Below are 19,995 nucleotides of genomic sequence, written 5' to 3'. Positions count from 1 at the left end.
ATCGAGGTTTTACTGTAAAAGAAATTTCGGAACATAATAACAGACTCAAAATTAGAAAATTTTACAAAAGAAACCACATACGAATTCACACTAAGTCTGCCTTTATACAAACGCAAGGAAGGATGTGTACTGGAAGAAAAACAAAACAATATAAGTAGATGCGAGAATACTTTCAGACGATTCGTTATTTAACAAATAACGAATAATAATGAATTGACGATTTATATAATTTTGGGTGATTCCATTTCAAATCACTCAATTTTGGAGCAAAATAAATTTTGGATCTCCGATTTGTCTGAAAATTGGTATATAGCTTCTGCGGGACGTAAAAATGAGATATTTAAGGTCAAAAAATCTTCTTCTTCTTTTTTTCTCAAAATGTTATTTTATGAGATTTTACACTGATTTGGTGTTTATTTAAACAAATTTGCATGTTCTGTCGTGAAGTATCAATAGAAAACATAATATTTTAATAGAAGGGACTCAAAAATGTCATTATATGCCATTATAACAAGTTGCTTTGATTCAAAAAAAAGTTTTTGATCAAATTTTATAGTGTAGAAAACGTTAAAATACTGTTTTTACATTTTTCTCCATTCCCAAAATACATCATAATTGATTTGGCTGAAAATTTGCCCACAGATAGCCAAAACATAGGACTTTAAGTGGTGAGAAGGATTTGAATTATATTACAATACCAAAAAAGTTACATGCAATATCATAGTCAAAAATATAGGCGTCTACTGTAAGTACAATTAACTCGAAAATATCGACATCACGACAAAAATTGTTAAAAAGAAATTGTAATAATTGTAAATACGATTTATTTGAAACTATTTCAGTTGCTACCATTTTTGTCGAAAAGTTAAAAATGGCGGAGATATTGAGCAAAACAGGTTCTCCTTTAAAATCAAGATGGCGGCTAACATAACGAAATAATTCATTCGTGATTTTAAATTTAGGCTACTATTGACTCCCCTAAAGATAAGAAAAATAAAATTTTGGGCAGCTCGGCATGCAAGGTCAAATGCTATCCCGACTGGACTAATATACTTTTGAGTCTGGTATTACTGCATGTAACTTTTTTGGTATTGTAATTTGTAATATAATTCAAATCCTTCTAACCACTTAAAGTACCTGTGTTTTGGCTATCTGTGGGCAAATTTTCAGCCAAATCGATAATGATGTATTTTGGGAATGGAGGAAAATGTAAAAAAACGCTATTTTAACGTTTTCTACACTATAAAATTTGATCAAAAACTTGTTTTGCATCAAAATAACTTGTTATAATGCCATATGATGACATTTTTAAGTCCCTTCTATTAAAATATTATGTTTTTCATTGATACTTTACGATAGAAAATGCAAATTTGTTTAAATAAACACCAAATCACTGTAGAATCGCATAAAATAACATTTTGAGAAAAAAAGAAGAAGAAGATTTTTTGACCTTAAATATCTTACTTTTACGTCCCGCAGAAGCTATATACCAATTTTCAGACAAATCGGAGATCCAAAACTTTTTGCCTGGGTGATTTGACATGGAATGTACCTTTTAGTAAATTGTGTTGCCTAACCGTGCCATAATTTTGGTTCTCGACCACCTACACGCTTGCTTAAGTGCTTAAAAGTGCTAGAGTTTTTTTCTATTTAAGTAATTCGTTGAGTACTAATAATGCAGAATAATCAAAAATATGACAGAAATCATGACAACGTGTGTACTTATAAAGCAAAACGCTCAACTTTTAGGCGGGTAAAAAATAGAGGCTCAAATCAAGAAATCCAATAAATAGAGATTGTTGTGTACATATAGAACTACCTCCACCTAAATTTTTAGGCAAATTGTGACTGTCTGGAGAAAAATGCTATTTTCGAAAAACTCTTTTTAAAGAGATGTATCTTTGAATATTCTAGATGTATTTTAATTTACAATTGCTCATTTTAAATGTATTTAAAAACCCTTTTATTTGACGGTTTCTACATTTTTTTCCTAGTTTAGTTAAACTTTTGCCAATTAGTTGAAAATCATAAAATTTTGTAAGTCTTCTTGTCGTTCTTCTTAATCTATAAAATAATACGTTTTTTTTTCGGTTCTACAAATTATTTTATCAAAAATATGACATTATAACAAAAGTAATTACACTTTTATAAAAAGGAACTTTTTTATAATAAAACCTTTTTATTATTTATATGAGAGAATACAAAATAATTTGACGATATAAAATGCTTAAATTTCCAAAAATTACACTATAATAAAAAAGTACTTTTTATAATAACACGGTCACAGTATATAGAGGTTCCACAGTAAAATCACTCTTCTGTCGGCGCTTTGATCTCAGGAAGTAATACCGGCAGTACGCAATTAGGCATTCCAAATCACGTGATATAATATGGCTGCTGGATGGCAAAACTGTCATCCATAGGCGTATCCAATTATTAAACCACTTCATATTTACTTTGCTATCACAATTTCACAAATTTCGTTACACAATTAACAAAAAAACAGAACCAAACAGGATATTCTTTACAAATTTGTCAATATTCAATGTAAACATTAGATACGACATGACCACCCCCCTTAACTATGTCTATGGCCATGTCGCTTTAGCCATCCACCGTCCACCACTGACAGTTCATTGGAATCCCTAATTGGTAATTCACCATTGGTGAATGCGGGTTTTCCCTGTTAAAATCCGTACGCTTCTACGCGACTAGCAATGCAAGAGTGATGGTCTAGCGACTGGGAACCTTGAGCGGTCGCCATGCGCGACTAAAGATTTTACTTCCAATTTTTCGGAGAGTGGTTCTACTGTCCCTCTTTATACTGTGACACGGTTTTGTTATATACAGGACACAACATGTTTCGAAAGAATAAAATATGAATTTTTAGTAGGTGTATTAACTATTAATATTATAATTACAAAAATTACACTAGTATAAAAAAGTACTTTTTATAATACCGTGGTTGTTTAAAATGGTATACCTATATAATATTAATATATAATATTTAACTTATAAAATATGAATTTTAGGTATATCAACTTTTAATTATTTATTAGAAAAAATTTAAAAAAGATACGCAACAGCCGTGTTCGAACTAGGGAACTCTCGATCTGCAGTCTAATGGCACTGACCCACCATCCAATTTGTAGATATCGATTTATTACCGTACTTTAAAATATCATTGCATTAGTCACATTTTTAAAATAGTTTGAAATAAAAAAAATCGATTTATCCATATAGGGTGATTGATTAGTGGGGTAAAGCTCTGTAGATCCGTTATAGACCAGGACTAATCTGCAAAAAAAAGGTGTATTTTTGGATGTGAGAGGTGGCATTCGGATTTTTGCAGATAAAGTTAGGTGACACCTTCAGTAATAATAATTGACTTATGCTCCTTCTCAAATATGCCCGGAACATTAATAAAAAAATTTAAATATTTAAACATTTCGAAAAACATCGATTTTTTCTGCTTTCTTTGCTTATATATAACTTTAAAACGGTTCGTTTTGGAACAAAGTCGTAGACAAATAAAATAAAGATAATTGAATTTTGTATGATATACGACTGGTCAAAAATATCTTAAGGTATTACCTTTTCTGCAATATAGCAATAAATACAAAATAAGGGGGCAAAATACGCCTGTTGTTATTCAATGTTTCTTAACCACTTTGGTGGCACTTAGAACCTTAGTAATTCGCTTAGAAAATTCTTATAACTTACTTAAATGGTCTACCAAATTTCATTAAAATTGACCTAATAGATTTTGCATAATAAATTTGCAATATAAATGTTTTTAAAAAAGTTCAAATTTTTTAAAATCTTTCTGAACAAAAAGTGGACCATTTAGAAGTTGGCTATTTTTTTTTACATATGAAGAGGTGCTCTACCTATCTAATACACTTTACATAATTAAAATCGGATTATTTAAGGGGCCTCAGCAATGTTTTAAAATTATAAACAATTTTTTGGCTTATAAACAGATAGCTTTGTTTAATAATAAAAAAATTAATTTTTAGCAATGCGAATAATTAAAACCGGTATAATTCGACTTAAACTTTCAAATGCTGTCAGCAGAATTGCTATTTTATTTTTTAATCAAAAGTTATTCTCGTTCAAAAATTGCAATTTATCGATTTTTTGAATGTTCCACCGCGTTTATCTCGAAAATTATCTTGAAAAAACATCCTACGAAAATACTTGTAAGGACATTTTTTGCTTAGAATTAGCCAAGAAATACAAAAAACTGTTTTATTTTGCGAAAAATCGATGTTACGTAATTTCTCAAGTTCTTTGTTTATAACAATCTTATCGACATCCGAATCAACTGTTACCCAAAAACTCGTGTTCTACGGGTCAAAATACATAAAAAAACTTGGGTAAGTCCATCTAAATAAAGGAGCCCGTAGCACCCCCTCCTGGACACAGCACTTATTTTTTTATAAGCCAAAAAATTGTTTAAAACTTTAAAACATTGCTGAGGCTTCTTAAATAATCCGATTGCAATTCTGTAAAGTGCATTAGATAGGTGGAGTGCTTCTTTATATGTAAAAAAATTGACAAATCTTTGTATGTTCTAGTTTTTGGTGTGCAAGATTTTAAAAAATTTTAATTTTTTAAAAAAAGTTTAGATTGCAAAATTATTATGCAAAATCTAGTAAGTCAATTTTAATGAAATGTGGTGGACAGTTTTAGCACATTACAAAAATTTTCTAAGCGAATTAGGAAGGTTCCAAGTGTAACCTAAGTGATGGAAAAACATTGAATACGGACAGGCTTGTTTTGCCCCCTTATTTTATATTTATTGCTATTTTGCAGCAAGGGTGTTAAATTACGACATTTTTAACCAATCGTATCTAATAGAAAATTTAGTTATCTTTGTTTTACTCCTATACGACTTTGTTCCAAAATTAATCGTTTTAAAGTTATAAGCAAAGAAAGTAGAAAAAAAACGAAATTTTTTGAAATTTTTAAATATTTTATTTTTTTTATTAATGTTCCAGTCATATTTGAGAAGGAGCATAAGTCAATTAGTTAACCAATAGTTAACCAACAACCTATAACACAAATCACCAACTTTTGTTATTTGGGTGCAAACTTAATTGAACAGTGGGACCAATCGACGGAAATTAAGATAAGGATCGAGAAGGCAAGATCAGCCTTCGTCAAAATGAAAAAAATCTTTAACAGCCACGATATAAAATTGGAAATAAAAATTCGTTTACTGAAGTGCTACGTATTCTCCGTTCTTTTATATGGCGTGGAGTCATGGACCTTAACTGAAGCATCACTGAAGAGACTCGAAGCATTTGAGATGTAGTGCTATAGACGCATGTTGAGGATTTCCTGGATAGACAGAGTTACCAACGAAGAAGTTCTACATAGAATGGGTAAAGAGCGCGAACTAGTCGTAACCATAAAACGTCGCAAACTGGAATACCTGGGCCATGTAATGCGCAATGAACAACGATATGACCTACTTCGGACTATACTTCAAGGTAAAGTGCATGGGAAAAGAGGTCCAGGACGAAGAAGAATATCCTATGAATCTATTTTTCATTGGCTATAACTCTGGTTCTACGAGATCCAGAGACCTAACGCGTACACCATTTTTTTTACTTTTTTATAAGCTATATTTTTGCTAAGAACGTTTTTTTCAACAAAATACTTACTTTTTGAGTTATTTGCGAAAAACCGTCTAAAAATGTGGTTATTTTGTTGAAAAATGAACATATTCACTCGCAAATAACTCGAAAAGTGTTGACTTGGCGAAAAAGCTCTATAGAACAAAAGTTACTTAAAATTAGTCAGTTTACCCATTTCCGGACTTATTTTGGACATATATTTTTTCACCCCCGAAAGGGGGTGAAAGTCACCCCCAGGACAAAAGCACACATCGGCATAATATCACTTTTTTTCTTTGACATGTAAGCTATACGTATGCCAAATTTCATGTCAATCCAAGCAGTTCTTTAAAATTTAGAGGAAAAATCGTAAAAGAATGGACTAAAACGATTGCCGTTGTGCTTATTTTTATTTATACAGGGAGTTAAACTTATTACGATTTTCATATAAAATTGGTTATAACTTTGTAAATACCCAGTATAACATACTAAACCTTTATATTTTTTTAATGGAAAAGTTAAGAAGATTTCGAATATAGAATAAAATACAGGGTGTTCCATTTAAAAAAACAACTTTGGATCTGCCACTATGTTATCGAACACCCTGTAACATTCTAACTAATTTTCGAATGTGAAGTTCAAAGTTGGCTACAATTTTTGTTATTAACTTTTATCGCTATTCGTTACTATAACGGATCTACGGGCTTTACCCCACTAATCAATCACCCTGTATAATAGCAGTTAAATATTGCATTGTTAGTTAGTTCTAAGCTATTCTGAAAATTTCAGGTACCTAGGTAGCCTAGAACTATTTTTAAAATGGATTACAAAATTTGCGGAGACCCTGACAACAACCAAGCCAAGTATGTATATAAAAACGTTTTAAAAATGACATCTTGTGCAATACAATCGGTCCAGTGGGCTCAAAGATATAGCTCTTCAAATATAGGACAAAAATGACTATTTTTGACACTTTCAATGGGCATATCTCAGGACCAGGGTCACCTAGATTTATAGGCTACTTTTTAAGGTACATATACTAATACTTGGTGAGCGGACACCCCCTTAAAAATGTCGAAAAGTAAAAATATTGCTCATATATTTATGTATTTCAGATTTATAGTTATATAATGTTTATTGGAATATATCGCTTATATTTAAAATTTTAGTTCCGATCATTAATGTTTTTCTTTTATTTCAGAAACAACAGTGCCTTCAAGACCACATCGACATAGTCACGAAAGAAATTAAGCCGTCCAAACCGTCTTTACACATCGCCACAAAGATGATACACTCTTCTGGAATTCGCACATCGAAGAAAATAAAAAACCGCAACATCCTGTAACATTTTTTCCGTCTCGACAACATCGCGCACATGTATCTCCCCAACTGAAGGGAAACCTCTCGACAACCGACAACACCGCATACATGTATTTCTTCAGTTGAAGTGAAACCGCTCGACAACCGGCAACATCGCGTGGATGCGGGAATTCGAATCGCGGAGCGCGCACGAGCTCGGCCGCGATGTCGTGTCGCCATCTCGCGGCGGGATGACGGACTGGGAGGGAATGTGGATTAGGTCGCTGTCTAAACCGCCGACATGCAGATCGCTGCAGGACCTTCAGGTGATTTATTACGGACTTAGCGGATTGGAGGCGCTGCAGACCGTGAGGGATTCGAGTTTACGCGCCTTGTGTAAAATTGTCAGATATGAGAAGCACTTGGCCAATGACGTTCTTTATTAGTAAGTATAAAAATGAATGTGTAGTAGAGTAAATCTTGAAAAATATTGTCGGAGTTTTAACATTAGGTATAAATAAAATCATACAAAGTGTTAATCTGGAAGCATTTTCGGTAAAATGAGAATCAAAGTACATAATATGTATACATTCAGAGCGGGTATTCAGATACCTTCATTGCATCGAGGTAAAATGTAAAAAATCTGCAAATTTACTACTCAAATGTAATATTACTGTTAATTTTAATATTAGTATATTTGCTGGGCCCAAAATTTAATAGTCGAACTAGCAATTTTAAATTGTCGAAATAAAGAAAGAAGTGCTTTTAAACGCACTTTGAAAAAATTAAATGGCTCAACTAGGAGAGTCTAGGTCTAGAGAATTTTTTAAAGTTGTAAACAATTTTTTGTCTTATGAAGAAGGGGAATAAACAACGTTTTAGCTTATGAATACTTAGGCAAAATAAAAATATACACCCAGTAAAGTAGCACATAGCAGACAACCTTCAAGACCTCCAAAAGCTAATGAACAAGATAGTTGAGTATGGAGAAGAATATGGATTATCAATAAACACCAAGAAAACTAAATTTATGAGGATATCAAAGACCCGAAATAATGATGAAAGCCTGACAATTAAAGGTAAAACTTTAGAACAAGTTGAAAACTACAACTATCTTGGCACAATAATTAATCACACAAACGATTACTCCAAAGAAATCAAAGTTCGAATAGAGAACGCAAGAACAAACTTCAATAAAATGAGAAAGGCACTTTGTGCAAGAGAACTGAAATTAGACTTGAGAGTTAGGCTGGCAAGGTGTTATATTTTCTCGACTCTACTTTACGGGATAGAAGCATGGACACTTAACGTGTCGACTATTAAAAAGTTGGAAGCATTTGAACTGTGGGTGTATAGAAGAATCCTGAAGAGATCATGGACCGAGCATGTAACAAACAACGAAGTTATGAGAAGAGTCAACAAAAGACTGGAAATATTGGAAACCATCAAGACACGAAAGCTGCAATACCTGGGGCATGTTATGCGTAATGAGAGATACAACATACTTCAATTAATTATACAGGGGAAAATCCAGGGCAAGAGAAGTGTAGGAACGAGAAGAATCTCATGGTTGCGTAACTTGAGGGAATAGTACGGATGCACATCAACCGACCTATTCAGAGCAGCAACATCTAAGATCAGAATAGCCATGATGATTGCCAACCTCCGTCGCGAATATGGCACGTAAAGAAGAAGAAAATGACAGAAATGAAAAAGAAAGACAACCTCCAACTGTGATGTCGGGAAAAAAGTAAATATTTAACCTACTACTACTCTCTCTCTCGTTCCATCCCTCCTTGTGGAGTATTGGGCGCTTATGCGTTTCTTGGCCTAAAGTGTAAGATTGCTGTCTGGCCGAAACAGCGCATCTTCTTTTGTTTTTATTCTCTGGATAAATTGTGAACTAATTCCCTCCACTCTCTTCTATCTTTTGCTCTCTTTTTGACTTACCTACTACTACTACTACTACTACTATCGATTTACAGTTTTCTCCGACGCCGTCCGGCTCCTAACCGCCGTTCTTCTCTGTTTAACCATAGACCTGGAGGGATTTCTCTTTGCTCTTGTTCTTTTTCAATTCCCTCCCTCCAGCTTCTTCTCGGTATTCCTCTTTTCCTTCTCCCTTGTTGTGTGTTGTGTCCACGTCAAGACTTGTTTGGGGATGCTGTCATCTGGCATTTTCTGTACATGGCCGTACCATATTTTTTTTGCTTGAAAAATGGCTTTGGCAAAGCCAATTAGCCAGACTTGTTTGTGATTGCAGATTCATAGTCATAAATTTCTTATTTCATAACATAAGTATTACAATATTATTTTTTTGATACAACATATTATTATATTATATTTTTGTATTACATATATATTTTAATTTGTGGTAATCACTTTTTTTACTTCTATTTTTTTTGTTATTTTTTTTTTGTTTTTATTTATTTATCTTTTCTCTTTTTTGTTCTATTTTTTTTATTTATTTTTTTTTTGTTATTATTATTTTATTATTCCAGATTTAGCCATACGGCTCACACTCCCTCTAAGGGGAAAATTGACTCATCCCAGATACCTACAGTATCAAAAGGATTGAGCTCTGGTGGGACTCTTTCCGTGTTATCGAGCCCTAGGTGACTTGGTATGCAGGTGTATCTCCCAAAAATTTTCGTACACATCAGGCCGTTGCGAGTAGTACTGCTTTCTGCATGGTCTTATAAAGATGTTCATTAAGACCCAGCTTTTTTATGCTTTCGAGGAGGGTCTTCGGAATGACTCCAGTAGTAGACATAATAATCGGTATCGTCTGGGTACTTTGCATTCTCCATTGCCTTCGTATTTGAATTTCCAGATCTCTGTACTTGGCGATCTTTTCAGTAAATTTACTACGTAGATTATTGTTGTTAGGTATGGCCACATCAATTAGTGTTGTTTGTTTTGTTAATTTATTAACAAGTACAAGATCTGGTCTATTATGTGCCACTGTTTGGTCTGTGAGCACAGTGCAATCCCAGTATAGCTTGTAGTTGCCATCCTCAAGCATACTCTCAGGGACGTATTGATAATATGGGAGATGGTCGGTTTGGTTGGAGAAGTCCCAGCTTAATAGCTATCTCCTGATGAAGGATTTTTCCCACTGCGTCATGCCGTTCCTTGTACTCAGTTGCAGCAAATGCCTGGCAGCCCCCTGTAAGATGTTGGATGGTTTCTTGGGCGTGACATATATATCGGCTCATTATTTTATTATATTATTATGTTGTTTTTTATATATTATTTTTTTTTTTTTTAATTTTTTCAAACCAAATTAACAAATTATCCCTAGTTTACAACTTGTATTTACATAATTTAACATGTTTATAAATGAGATGAAGAATTTCCATATCATTTGTAAATATTAAAGTATTAAGGTTTATTGGGAAACTACATTTTAATTTTTTTAATTCCTTATAAAGGTCGTTTATGTTATTTATCTGTAAATGACATTCTAATATGACATGTGTTAGATCTCCGATTTTGCCACAAGTACAATTGGGAGTATCTGCCAAGCCGATTATATGCATGTAAGATGGAGTAAGAGCATGATTTGCTCTCAGCCGATTAATGGTCTTTATAAAATGTCTACTATATTCTGTGTAAAACCATCTTCTTGAGAATATACTAGGGTTATGAGCAAAATTTGAGCCAGTATTACATTCTCTGTAATGCAATTGCCAATTATTTTTAAGTTTTTGTCTGCTAAAAGTATCAATATCTGAAGCTGGAATTAAATTTTTGTTTATTTTTTCTCCGATTATATAAGCTGATTTAGCAAATTTGTCAACTATTTCATTGCCATTTATCCCGAATGACCCTTAATCCAAGCAATTGTTACATTTACTCCTAATTGTATAGTTTCAAACAGAGTGGCCGTACCATATAAGTTGTTTTGTTTCTATGTCACCAGTTATTATATGTGTGACTTCCATCATTTCTTGTATTCTCTCGTTTGGTATCCGATCTCTTCTTGATTTGCCTGCTGCTCTTCTCCAGAAGTCCATTTCTGTTCCTAGTAACATTTTCTCTGTTCTTTGTTTCAGTGCCCAAACTTCACAGCCATATGTGAGTACACTTTTAAGTATGGTATTGTATATGAGCTGCTTATTCGCTTTAGATATTGTTTGGTCCCACAGAATGTCGTTTATCATGGATATGGCTTTTCCACGATATGGCTTTTCCACCCTGCATGTTTCAGTCTTTTATAACTTATAGCAGCATCGAGTGTTCCATCTTGAGTTATCTTCATGCCCAGGCACTTGTATTCATCACAGCGTTTAATTTCTACCCCATCGTCTAATTTAATAGACTACTTTGTCCCTCCAATACACATGGCATCAGTTTTCTTAATGTTGACTTCGAGACCCCATTTGTTATATTCTTCTATTAGCTTAAGCATCATGTAACTCAAGTCGTCATGATCCTGAGCAATCAGAATTTGGTCATCAGAGCGAAACATAAAGTTATAGTGTTGTCTCGTCATTGAGAGGGATTCCCATGCCATTACATTTTCTGTTCCATAGCTTGAGTGCTTGTTCCACATATATTTTGAAAAGGGTAGGCGAAATACAGCAGCCCTGCTTCAATTCTTTCGTGACCTTAAATCCCTCAGACATCCTTGATCCAGTTTTAATTTTTGCAGTCGTTCCATTATACAGACTTTGGACGGCAGAAAAGAATTTAGATAAACGATACAACCAACTAATAGCAAATATGTACTACAATCAGAAAGCAGTAGTAAGAGTAGAGAATAATACCACTGAAGAAATTGAAATAAAGCGAGGTGTGAGACAAGGGTGTATACTGTCACCAACCCTGTTTAATCTCTATTCCGAAGACGTAATGAATAGAACACTCTCTGAGCAATCCATAGGTATTAAAATAAATGGTGTTAGATTAAACAATCTGAGACTTGCCGATGACACCGTTCTGATCGCAGAAACACTTGAAGAGCTACAGACATTGGTGAATAAGATAGCAGACTGCAGCGAAGAATATGGACTATCTTTGAACATAAAGAAAACTAAATTTATGGTAATATCGAAATCAACACGAAATGTCCAAAATTTATATTTACACAATGAAATTATCGATCGAGTTAGCCAATACAAATATTTAGGCACTTTAATAAATGAAGTCAACGATAGCTCAGCAGAAATCAAAATAAGAATAGAAAAAGCCAGATCCATATTCACTAAAATGAAGAGTGTTCTGTGGAAGAGATTTGAGCCTTGAAATGAAACTTCGCCTGATGAGATGTTACGTACTTTCTATGCTGTTCTACGGAATGGAGTCATGGACGCTGAAAAAGATTGATACCAAAAAATTAGAGGCATTTGAACTGTGGATGTATCGCAGAATCTTGAGAATATCATGGACGGAGAGAGTCACAAACGTCGAGGTCTTCAGAAGAATGAATAAAGAAAAGGAAGTCATATTTACGATCAAAAAACGAAAACTGCAATACTTGGGACCCATTACAAGAGGCGAAAGATATGAACTGCTTCGAATAATTATGCAGGGGAAGATAGCAGGAAAAAGGTCCATAGGAGTAAGACGAAACTCCTGGCTAAAGAATCTACGGGAATGGTATAGCTGTAGCAACAACGAATTGTTTCGGTCAGCAGTTTCGAAAATACGTATAGTCCTGATGATCGCCAACCTTCGGAACGAAGATGGCACTTGAAGAAGAAGATAAGACCATGTTTAAAGTTGGTTTGCTGTAGCTGTAGGGTTGACCATGGTTTGCTGAGTGGCACACTGCACACTGCCATATGCTTTTTGTAAGTCTGCGTACACCAGGTGACCTTCTTTATTGACGGCTGTTTTTTTTTTCAATAACTTAGAATCATTTTATATTATGGTAAAGAATTAGCTGAGCTTATTATTCAACGGATGAACGAAAACCATAATATTAAATGCATAGTTCATAACCTGTTTGTGAACTCGATTCACCTAAATTAGTTTAATACTTACAAATACCAGTGGGAAAAAATTTTAACAAAATTGTTACATTGTATTTTGTTTGAAAAATAAGTTATCAGAGACTATAGCGTGATCATCCATCAACAAAGAAAAATACTTGTTTGTTTGATTCTCATTTAAATTTAATATTATTTTTCATAAAACCATTGTTCTAATCTAATGTTATTTTGGCGTGCTCAACATACTCAACAATGACTATTTTGCGTTTATACCGTTGTATGTTGTTGTAGGTAACATGACCCTTGTCGTTTAAACAATCGGTGACATTGTAATTGCGCGTTTGAGTGATTTTCAACTATTACAAAAGTAGATTAGTTGTTGTCTGTGAAAAGGAAACGTTTCAATTGAAATTGTTGGCTACATTATTTTCCAGCTAATTGTTTGATTAAAGTTTCATTGGTCGACCTTGTACACAAACGTAATGGGTACGGATGGTGATGGTGATTATTCGTTATTGTGCCTCAGGTTTAGCACTTGTTTATATGGATATTTCCTCTATCGAATCAGAGTCGCATTTTATACAGTTTTAAGTTGTCCTTTAGTAACTCACCCATGAAAATATTGAAGGCTTACATATACTTTTGTTGTATGTATATAATGTACAAGAATAAAAAACCGCTAAACGCCGTAAAAATGAGTGGCGCAAACAATATTCCAGCTACAAAAGATCTGATATGAATATTACGTGGCGCGAAAATGTATTTTCATTTTGATGCAAAACAAAATTCTAGTTTTATTTTAAAAGATTTTTTCATAATATTTGCTAAATTTGAAGTAAAACGCGCCACAAAAGACTAACTTTGATACAGTTTGCATTTTGATGCTCTTTTGTGGCGCGTTTTACTTCAAATTTAGCAAATATTATGGAAAAAATCTTTCAAAATAAAACTAGAATTTTATTTTCCATTAAAATGAAAATACATTTTCGCGCCACGTAATATTCATATCAGCTCTTTTGTAGCTGGAATATTGTATGCGCCACTCATTTTTACGGCGTTTAGCGGTTTTTTTATTCTTGTATCAGGAGTTTTTCAAAGTTTTTTATGAATTAAATGTATGAAGTTAAATGTAATGTTTCTCGATTACACGTTGAGCGTTATAAATGGTCGCCTTTGACGCATTCTCTCCCGAATGATCTAGTAGTTATGACACCAGACTTGTGATAAGACAATCCGAGTTCATATCCCAGCCATCCTAATAATGGCCGGCAAAATGAACTAAGATTGCACAATCAATCTTAGCGTCGTAACCACTACAACTACATAAACCATTTTGGCGATAATTACTTCTGAATGGCTACCATCGATTACTTCTGAATGGCTTAACCGATTTTGATCATTAAACATGAGTTTGAAACGTATTGACAAGTAGTATCTGATGCATCCAAGGTCAAGTATGATAACTGAAGGTATTACAGGAATTATTGAACTTGAAAAACCGTTTTCCCCATAAGAAATATATTGGATCATACTTATGAAGCCTATAACTTAAAAATTTGAATTTTCCCAGGTATGAGGTATATACCGTTAGACGCGTCTAGAGTCCTCCTACAAATGCTCAGTTATTGGCGCAATTCGTAGGTTGAAATTTTGAGTAATTGTCAAAAAACCAAAATTTTCAAAGTTTAGTTTTTTAGTTTTTCGGCTATACTGAGCCGTGTGTATGTCTGATCCTAACCTCTTAGGCACCATTTGAAAGCTTAACTCAACGCTATTGATTTGGTGTATTTGTGGTTTTCCTGTCTCTCCTTGAATCTAAGATACATATGCCCAAAAAATATGCCATTTTGTATTTACCAAGCCCTATAGCTAGCTTATGGGTGGTCAAAAATCACAAACTACACCGGTCCTGAATCGGCCCTGACCCCCTCTTGAAACAACAAAAAAAAATCAGATCGGTGTAACTTTTCCACATAGGTACATACATATCCACAAACATTTTCCCCTTTTTAAATAAAAATTGAGTCATACTTCTAAGCTCGGTAACTTTTGAATGGTACAACCGATTTTCAAAATTAGAGATGCGTTGGAAAGGTAATGATCAGTACTATCAGAGGTCGCAAGTATCGGTACTATTTCATTTGTTCTACATATGCCATAGGAATAGGTCTGTTAAAAGATGCCCATTGATCCTACACTGCCATAACACAAAGGTTATTGGAAACGGTGAAGATGAGAATCTATCTATCTATCTAATCAGCCCTTAACATCCATCTTTGGATATAGGCCTCCTCTTCCTTCTTCCATGCCTCTCTATCTTGGGCAATTTGCATCCATTTTGACCCAGTGTGTCTCTTCAGGTCATCTGACCATCGCATCTGTGGCCTTCCCCTTTTTCGTTTGTGGTTCCACGGTCTCCAATGTATAATCATCTTAGTCCATCTTTCATCCTTCTGCCGTAGGGTGTATCCGGCGAACTTCCATTTAAGCTTTGCTACTTGGGTAGAGACATCTTTCACTTTTGTTTTGTTACGGATCCATTCGTTTCTTTTACTGTCTGATAGTTTAATGTTCAGCATTTGTCTTTCCATGGCTCTTTCTGTCTTTGCTATTTTTTCCATATTCTCTTTTGTAAACGTCCATGTCTGAGAGCCATATATTAAAACAGGGAGTATACATTGATTGAAGACTCTTGTTTTTAGGTATTGCGGGTATTTTCTGTTCTTTAGAATATAAGACAGTTTTCCGAATGATGCCCAGGCCAATCTTATTCTTCTCTTTATTTCTTCGGTCTGATTTTCTTTATTTAATCTAGTGATTTGTCCTAGATATTGTGACGAATTTCTAACTGAGGCCGGCCCTGCCCCTAGTAGTCAACAAACAACAGCGACACGTCATCGACGAGTATTGTCTCCGCTAATCCAGAAGTTTCCCCGATGATAGGCGTGGACCCGCCTCAGGCCTTCCTGACTGTTCTCGAAGCAGAGCCGTATCTATATAAGCGGATGATTTTTAAGCAGCAGTCAGTCAGTTAATATATTCGACGCGATATATTGTTTTATTGTTTGATCGGTTTGCTGAAATGTATGTATTTTTAAAGTAGATAAGTCGTATTTGTAAATAAATTAAATGTTAGAAAGTGTAAAATAAATTAGATATTGTTGTTAAATAAGTGTTATAAATAAACAATTTCAAGTAAGTCTTTTATTTATTTAATAATAATTAAAAGTCAATTCGCGTAATATTTCCTAAAAAAACGCAACAAAATGGTGCAGAAGTGAGGATACTTGAAATACATAAATTTAACGTAAATTTTCGGTTTAAATAGAGTGTGGAACTTTTAAAAATAAATAAAATATAAATCGTAATAAATAAAGTGTGTGACAATGTCTTCACAACATAAGAAAATCACTGAATTGATCGTTAAGGAGCTCCGCAACCAGTTAGAAGAGAGAGACATGGACACTACTGGGAAAAAGGCTGATCTAGTCGAACGTCTAAAGAACGCTCTTCAAGAAGAGGGCCAAGATCCAGAAACCTATTTGTTTGAAGACAAGCATGCTGCTGTGATCTCATCGATTTCGAAGGTTTCGACAGACATTACATCGTTAGAGAGCAAAGTTTCTAGTGAAATCTCCCAAGTTTCGACAGACATTACATCGCTGGAGAACAAAGTTTCAACAGAGATCACATCGTTAGAGAAAAAGGTTTCTAGTGAAATTTCCCAAGTTTCCTCGGATGTTTTGAAGGTTTCGACAGACATTGCATCATTAGAGAAGAAAGTTTCGGGTGATATTTCATCCCTTGACAGCAAAATGACTAACGAGATCTCTAAAGTCACTTCGGATTTTGACGACAAGATATCGTCCATAAAATCTACCTTTGAAGAAAAGATCAAGGAAATAGAAAAGAAACTGGAGGAAACGGAAAAAGTGGACAAAGTGGTGGAACCCATCTTAACAGATATTAAAGATGATGAAACCAAATACAAGTTGGAGCCACGGTCGATAGTTGAAGGGAGTGTAGGTCATGCTCGTGTTAAGGTGCCAAATTTCGACGGAAAGTCATCATGGAACAACTACATGAAACAGTTCGAATCGGCGGCCAGAGCGAACGGATGGTCCGAAAAAGAAAAAGCTGTAAACCTCACTATTGCTCTTCGAGGCGACGCTTTGGATGTCCTCCAGACCATAGCCGTAGAGGAGACAGATGACTTCGAGCAGCTTAAAAAGAGACTGAATATGCGATACGGACACGAACATTTAGAGCATGTCTATCAGTCGCAGTTTAAAAATCGAAGACAAAAGAAAGATGAAGCTCTTCAAGAATACGAGGTCGATATTGCCAGGTTGGTACGATATGCATATCCAACAGCTCCCGAAGACATGATGGAAAAGTTGGCTGTTCAAACATTCATTGATGGCCTTCGTGATCATGAAATGCAAAGAACACTGCGATTAGCTCGTCACAAGACGCTGGTTGATGTCTTGTCTGCCGCCCTCGAATACGAATCAGCTACCCAGGCCTCTGGCGGGTACAGTAAAGTTAGGACTGTGAAAGAGGAAGAGGATGAAGACAAACTGGACCAGATTGTCAATATGATAAAGGGCATTTCCTACAAGAAAACAAAGACCATAAGGTGCTGGAATTGTGGGGAAATGGGACACGTACGGAGTTCATGTAAGTACCCTAGGTACAATAACAGTCAAGAGACTCACCAGCAGGAAAACTAGAACGGGTCGGCCTTAGGGGGCAGCTTCGACCCGCAACTTTTCCAAAGACCCTCTCATACTAATAGCTTCTTTGAAATGTCGTGAAGATAGTGTATATGTGGATGGAGAAATAAATGGTAAAAAGTATACATTGTTGGTGGATACCGGAGCGACCAGGACCATTATACGACCGTCAGTTTTAAACAGCCGTAAGAAACTCTTACCAACGAGGTTGCGACTGCGGACTGCCACAGGTGAAAACGCCAACACCCATGGAGAAATCGAGATACAATTAGGGATTAGAGCAGAAAAGTTCGTCCATACTGTCATAGTTGCAGACATCGAAGAAGATGTTATATTAGGAATGGACGTAATGAATTTGCATGGATTTCAATTGGATTTTAAGAATAGGGTAATCAAAGTTGGCAACGAGGAGGTATTTCTTCATCCACATGATGACAGCACTATGCTAGCAGCTATTAGAGAAGATACAGTTGTGCCTGCGAGGAGTGAAACGATCATCGTAGCGCGGCTACAGGGAACTGTAGAAGAAGGAACGCCTGTTATGATGGAGCCATGGAACCACGACGAGGAGGTTGGCCGAGGAATCATAATTGGAAAGGAATTGGTTACTTCTGCTAAAGAAATTCCCGTGAGATTGATTAATGTCAATGACTACCCGGTGACCATCAAGAAGGAGACAAAAGTAGGAACTTGTGTACCCGTGACGTCCATAATCCGTCAGACAACAACATCAGATAATTCCAACGACAAGTTCGACCAAATGGTTGCAGTTGCAGGCCAATCTCTGAATCAAGTGGAGAAAAGGAAATTAAGGGAATTTCTTAGGCAATATCGTGACATATTCGTACCGAAAGGAGGAAAGACAGGAAGAACGACAGTTGTCAAACATAAAATTGACACTGGTACCGCTAGGCCAATTCGTCAATCAGCTCGACGATTACCACAGGCGAAGAGAGAGGAAGCTGAAAGGATTGTTCAAGAAATGAAGAAAGACGGGGTGATAGAAACTTCTACGAGCCCATGGGTCTCTCCGGTGGTCCTGGTCAAGAAGAAAGATGGAACTACGAGGTTCTGTGTGGACTACCGTTTGTTGAACAATGTTACCAAGAAAGATAGTTATCCTCTGCCTCGGATCGACGACACGTTGGACACATTAGCTGGAAGTAAATTGTTTTCTACGTTGGACTTGAAGTCTGGATATTGGCAGGTAGAAATGGATCCAGTGGACAAAGAGAAGACGGCCTTTACGACAGGATCTGGATTATGGGAATTCAACGTTATGCCGTTTGGACTCTGTAACGCTCCTGCGACATTTGAGAGGCTTATGGAAAATGTGTTGAGAGGGTTATCTTGGAAAACGTGCCTGGTGTATTTAGACGACATAATCGTTTTGGGAGAGACGTTTGAAGACCACCTGAAGAATTTAGAAGACGTTTTTAATCGACTTAAAGCTGCCCAGTTAATGTTAAACCCCAAGAAATGCCAGCTATTTCAAAGTAAAGTCAATTATTTAGGCCATATAGTCAGCAAAGAAGGAGTGGCCGTGGATAAAGGAAAAATCGATTCCATTAAGGAATGGCCTGAATCAACTGATAAACATCAAGTGAGAAGTTTTCTGGGACTATGTACTTACTACCGGAGATTCATTAAGAAGTTTGCAGATATTGCTAAGCCATTAACGCGACTTACAGAGGAAGCAAGGGATTATTGCTGGGATGGAGACTGCCAAACGGCCTTTGAAACTTTGAAGAGGCATTTAATTACAGCGCCAATATTAGGGTATCCACTGCCAGAAGGAGAGTTCATCTTAGATACGGATGCAAGCAATGTGGGAATTGGAGGAGTGCTGTCGCAGATCCAAGGAGGACAGGAACGAGTCCTTGGATATTTTAGTAAAGTGCTTTCAAAACCTGAACGAAATTATTGCGTCACGAGAAGAGAACTTCTAGCAGTAGTAAAATCAGTGGAACACTTCTATCAATACCTCTACGGAAGGAAGTTTCTAATCCGAACCGACCATGCCGCCCTTAAATGGTTAATGCAGTTTAAGAATACAGAGGGTCAGATAGCCAGATGGATTGAACGACTTCAAGAATATGATTTCAAGATCGAGCATCGGGCCGGAGTTAGCCACAGGAACGCTGATTCTCTATCTAGAAGACCGTGTCCAGCAGAATGTTCCCATTGCAACAAAACAGAGTCAAAGGAAGCAGCAGTACTAAGAACAACAGTGGTCAACGACGAGTGGACGCCTACCAAGATCAAGGAAGAACAAGAAAAAGATCCAGTTTTACAGAAGATTCGAAAATGGAAAGAAGAAAATCGTCGACCATCTTGGCAAGAAATATCAAGCCTAGGCTCAGTAGTTAAGACGTATTGGGCCCAGTGGGACTCATT

At 35.6% G+C, this 19,995-nt stretch overlaps 1 protein-coding gene across 3 annotated transcripts in view; it reads left to right on the top strand.

The window, feature by feature from the left end:
• The window catches only part of LOC114325085 (rap guanine nucleotide exchange factor 2-like), an 849,570-nt gene that overhangs the window by 264,688 nt on the left and 564,887 nt on the right, over positions 1-19,995 (top strand). For all 3 annotated transcript variants that reach the window (XM_050660024.1, XM_050660022.1, XM_050660023.1), the window contains exon 3: positions 6,826-7,368. In XM_050660024.1, the coding sequence (XP_050515981.1) occupies positions 7,106-7,368 (263 nt within the window). In that variant the 5' untranslated portion in view covers positions 6,826-7,105. The remainder of the gene's footprint in view (positions 1-6,825; positions 7,369-19,995) is intronic.

Source organism: Diabrotica virgifera, chromosome 9, assembly GCF_917563875.1.
Source record: "Diabrotica virgifera virgifera chromosome 9, PGI_DIABVI_V3a".
Classification (NCBI taxonomy): domain Eukaryota; kingdom Metazoa; phylum Arthropoda; class Insecta; order Coleoptera; family Chrysomelidae; genus Diabrotica; species Diabrotica virgifera.
Note: the sequence above shows the minus strand (reverse complement) of the source record. Positions and strands in the feature narration are given on the sequence as shown.